Source organism: Penaeus vannamei, chromosome 38 (genome assembly GCF_042767895.1).
Source record: "Penaeus vannamei isolate JL-2024 chromosome 38, ASM4276789v1, whole genome shotgun sequence".
NCBI classification, from domain to species: Eukaryota; Metazoa; Arthropoda; class Malacostraca; order Decapoda; family Penaeidae; genus Penaeus; species Penaeus vannamei.
Genome location: NC_091586.1, coordinates 4,891,938 through 4,896,937, shown reverse-complemented (window position 1 = coordinate 4,896,937; position 5,000 = coordinate 4,891,938). Strand labels below are relative to the sequence as shown.

Sequence of the window (5,000 nt, the reverse complement as noted above, 5' to 3'; positions counted from 1 at the left end):
TCTCTCTCTCTCTCTCTCTCTCTCTCTCTCTCTCTCTCTCTCTCTCTCTCTCTCTCTCTCTCTCTCTCTCTCTCTTTCAGTGCGTGTGTATTTTGTATTCTCTTTCACTCTTTCGTTGTGTATCTCTCTCTCTCTCTATCTATCTATCTGTCTGTCTGTCTGTCTGTCTATCTATCTATCTATCTATCTATCTATCTATCTATCTATTTCTGTCGCTCTTATCTGTTTTCATCAAATATTCTAATTTTACTCATCATTTTTATAGCTCCTTTCTGTTCATTTGCTGATAATTCATTTCCATTTAAAACATATGCTGCTTTATACCGCTTTGCTCTTGTTCTTTGCATCTCATTCCTCCGATAAATATACACTATGAATTTAGTTTTATTCACAATTAAGTTTACGAAAAAAAAGAGGCATCCTCAACTCCATTCCAATTATTGCATATTGCACGAACGACAAGGACAATAAATGAGCTTTTAAACTGACATTCATTGGCACAGATGATTAGCTAATCAGATCATCACTTCGCTATCTGCAACAGAGACCGTGAGGCGGACACTCAATTCGCCAATCGATAATTGCTAAAACTATAACCCAGTAAAAAGTGTCAACACAATTTGATTGAATCCTGTCAGACTAGGATATAATGCCATCATTTGCAGCAACGAAAACTTTTACGTGTTGGTGATCGCTTTACGACCAGCATGGAGCGAGGGACGATAACCTGTTACCTCCGCAACGGCATTTCGTCGACGGCTGATCATGGCCTAAGCGGGTAAACGGGATTGACACCGAGGGAGTATTCAGGCCCGGGATTGACACTGAGGGAGTATTCAGGCCCGGGGTTGACACTGAGGGAGTATTCAGGCCCGGGACCGACACCGAGGGAGTATTTAGGCCCGGGATTGACACTGAGGGAGTATTCAGGCCCGGGACCGACACCGAGGGAGTATTTAGGCCCGGGATTGACACTGAGGGAGTATTCAGGCCCGGGACCGACACCGAGGGAGTATTTAGGCCCGGGATTGACACTGAGGGAGTATTCAGGCCCGGGACCGACACCGAGGGAGTATTCAGGCCCGGGATTGACACTGAGGGAGTATTCAGGCCCGGGACCGACACCGAGGGAGTATTTAGGCCCGGGATTGACACTGAGGGAGTATTCAGGCCCGGGACCGACACCGAGGGAGTATTCAGGCCCGGGATTGACACTGAGGGAGTATTCAGGCCCGGGACCGACACCGAGGGAGTATTCAGGCCCGGGATTGACACCGAGGGAGTATTCAGGCCCGGGATTGACAATGAGGGAGTATTCAGGCCCGGGATTGACACCGAGGGAGTATTCAGGCCCGGGACCGACACCGAGGGAGTATTCAGGCCCGGGATTGACACTGAGGGAGTATTCAGGCCCGGGACCGACACCGAGGGAGTATTCAGGCCCGGGACCGACACCGAGGGAGTATTCAGGCCCGGAATTGACACCGAGGGAGTATTCAGGCCCGGGATTGACACCGAGGTAGTATTCAGGCCCGGGATTGACACCGAGGGAGTATTCAGGCCCGGGATTGACACCGAGGGAGTATTCAGGCCCGGGATTGACACTGAGGGAGTATTCAGGCCCGGGATTGACACTAAGGGAGTATTCAGGCCCGGGATTGACACTGAGGGAGTATTCAGGCCCGGGACCGACACCGAGGGAGTATTCAGGCCCGAGATTGACACCGAGGGAGTATTCAGGCCCGAGATTGACACCGAGGGAGTATTCAGGCCCGGGATTGACACTGAGGGAGTGTTCAGGCCCGGGATTGACACTGAGGGAGTATTCAGGCCCGGGATTGACACCGAGGTAGTATTCAGGCCCGGGATTGACACCGAGGGAGTATTCAGGCCCGGGATTGACACTGAGGGAGTATTCAGGCCCGGGATTGACACTGAGGGAGTATTCAGGCCCGGGACCGACACCGGGGGAGTATTCAGGCCCGGGATTGACACTGAGGGAGTATTCAGGCCCGGGACCGACACCGAGGGAGTATTCAGGCCCGGGATTGACACCGAGAGAAAATTCAGGCCCGGGATTGACACGGGGGGGGGGGGGGGTATTCAGGCCCGGGATTGACACCGAGGGGGGTATTTAGGCCCGGGATTGACACCGAGGGGAGTATTCAGGCCCGGGATTGACACCGAGGGAGAATTCAGGCCCGGGATTGACACCGAGGGAGTATTCAGGCCCGGGATTGACTCTGAGGGAGAATTCAGGCCCGGGATTGACGCTGAGGGAGTATTCAGGCCCGGGATTGACACCGAGGGAGTATTCAGGCCCGGGATTGACACCGAGGGAGTATTCAGGCGCGGGATTGATACCGAGGGAGAATTCAGGCCCGGGATTGACATCGAGGGAGTATTCAGGCCCGGGATTGACACCGAGGGAGTATTCAGGCCCGGGATTGACACCGAGGGAGTATTCAGGCCCGGGATTGACACCGAGGGAGTATTCAGGCCCGGGATTGACACCGAGGGAGTATTCGGGCCCGGGATTGACACCGAGGGAGTATTCAGGCCTGGGATTGACACTGAGGGGGTATTCAGGCCCGGGATTGACGCTGAGGGAGTATTCAGGCCCGGGATTGACACCGAGGGAGTATTCAGGCCTGGGATTGACACCGAGGGAGTATTCAGGCGCGGGATTGACACCGAGGGAGAATTCAGGCCCGGGATTGACATCGAGGGAGTATTCGGGCCCGGGATTGACACCGAGGGAGTATTCAGGCCTGGGATTGACACTGAGGGGGTATTCAGGCCCGGGATTGACGCTGAGGGAGTATTCAGGCCCGGGATTGACACCGAGGGAGTATTCAGGCCCGGGATTGACATCGAGGGAGTATTCAGGCCCGGGATTGACACTGAGGGAGTATTCAGGCCCGGGATTGACACTGAGGGAGTATTCAGGCCCGGGACCGACACCGGGGGAGTATTCAGGCCCGGGATTGACACTGAGGGAGTATTCAGGCCCGGGACCGACACCGAGGGAGTATTCAGGCCCGGGATTGACACCGAGAGAAAATTCAGGCCCGGGATTGACACGGGGGGGGGGGGGTTATTCAGGCCCGGGATTGACACCGAGGGGGGTATTTAGGCCCGGGATTGACACCGAGGGGAGTATTCAGGCCCGGGATTGACACCGAGGGAGAATTCAGGCCCGGGATTGACACCGAGGGAGTATTCAGGCCCGGGATTGACTCTGAGGGAGAATTCAGGCCCGGGATTGACGCTGAGGGAGTATTCAGGCCCGGGATTGACACCGAGGGAGTATTCAGGCCCGGGATTGACACCGAGGGAGTATTCAGGCGCGGGATTGATACCGAGGGAGAATTCAGGCCCGGGATTGACATCGAGGGAGTATTCAGGCCCGGGATTGACACCGAGGGAGTATTCAGGCCCGGGATTGACACCGAGGGAGTATTCAGGCCCGGGATTGACACCGAGGGAGTATTCAGGCCCGGGATTGACACCGAGGGAGTATTCGGGCCCGGGATTGACACCGAGGGAGTATTCAGGCCTGGGATTGACACTGAGGGGGTATTCAGGCCCGGGATTGACGCTGAGGGAGTATTCAGGCCCGGGATTGACACCGAGGGAGTATTCAGGCCTGGGATTGACACCGAGGGAGTATTCAGGCGCGGGATTGACACCGAGGGAGAATTCAGGCCCGGGATTGACATCGAGGGAGTATTCGGGCCCGGGATTGACACCGAGGGAGTATTCAGGCCTGGGATTGACACTGAGGGGGTATTCAGGCCCGGGATTGACGCTGAGGGAGTATTCAGGCCCGGGATTGACACCGAGGGAGTATTCAGGCCCGGGATTGACACCGAGGGAGTATTCAGGCCCGGGATTGACACCGAGGGAGTATTCAGGCCCGGGATTGACACCGAGGGTGTATTCAGGCCCGGGATTGACACTGAGGGAGTATTCAGGCCCGGGATTGACACCGAGGGAGTATTCAGGCCCGGGATTGACACCGAGGGAGTATTCAGGCCCGGGATTGACACCGAGGGAGTATTCAGGCCCGGGATTGACACCGAGGGAGTATTCAGGCCCGGGATTGACACCGAGGGAGTATTCAGGCCCGGGATTGACACCGAGGGAGTATTCGGGCCCGGGATTGACACCGAGGGAGTATTCGGGCCCGGGATTGACACCGAGGGAGTATTCAGGCCCGGGATTGACTAAGGGAGCCCCGTTGTACCGTTCGGGGACGGGTTAGTGGGAGGTCGCTTCAGGATGTGAAGCTGGTGTGCGTTTGGAAGATGTTCGTCGAACTTATTAATACACTCCTGCACGTACATATGCATGATATGTATTTGAATAAATATATAAAGAGATAAATGCAGAATACTTACATAGATTCGTAATACCATCAACTGTGTGTGTGTGTGTGTGTGTGAGTGTGTGTGTTTGTGTGTGTGTGTGTGTGTGTGTGTGTATGTGTGTGTGTGTGTGTGTGTATATATATGCATATACATATATATATATATATATATATATAAATATATATATATATATATATATATATATATATATATATATATTTATATATATATGTAAATTATATATATATACATATATATATATATATATATATATATATATATATATGTATATAGATATATATACATATATTTATATAAATGCATACATACACACTTACTTTCTAATATCATCTGACTTTACAACCTGACATCTCAGCAGTTCCATTCGGGATGGTGACGTTTTCCACCAATTATTTCCAGCTTACGGAGTCTTTTAATTACATCTACGACCCTTATGATTCGACCAGCCAAAGGCAGCGTTTCTACGGACGGTACGAAGGGACCCCGCGGTCGATACTCTTGTTTACGATTTAGAAGGGAAATGATACCGTCGAGGAGACCAATCGCCCTATTTCTCCGTCGATGAATATATCCTCTGATTTTCCTTATTGGAGAATTAATTTAAAT

The 5,000-nt window shown here is 52.5% G+C and overlaps 1 protein-coding gene across 1 annotated transcript; it reads right to left on the bottom strand.

Moving 5' to 3' along the window:
- Positions 1-2,103: 2,103 nt before the first annotated feature.
- Positions 2,104-4,758, bottom strand: LOC138859807 (circumsporozoite protein-like). The gene is made up of 5 exons (XM_070116094.1): positions 4,712-4,758; positions 3,500-3,811; positions 3,152-3,271; positions 2,515-2,813; positions 2,104-2,243 (listed from the first exon to the last, which is right to left on the bottom strand). Exons 1-5 carry the CDS (start codon positions 4,756-4,758, stop codon positions 2,104-2,106), a joined length of 918 nt encoding a protein of 305 aa, XP_069972195.1.
- Positions 4,759-5,000: the final 242 nt, after the last annotated feature.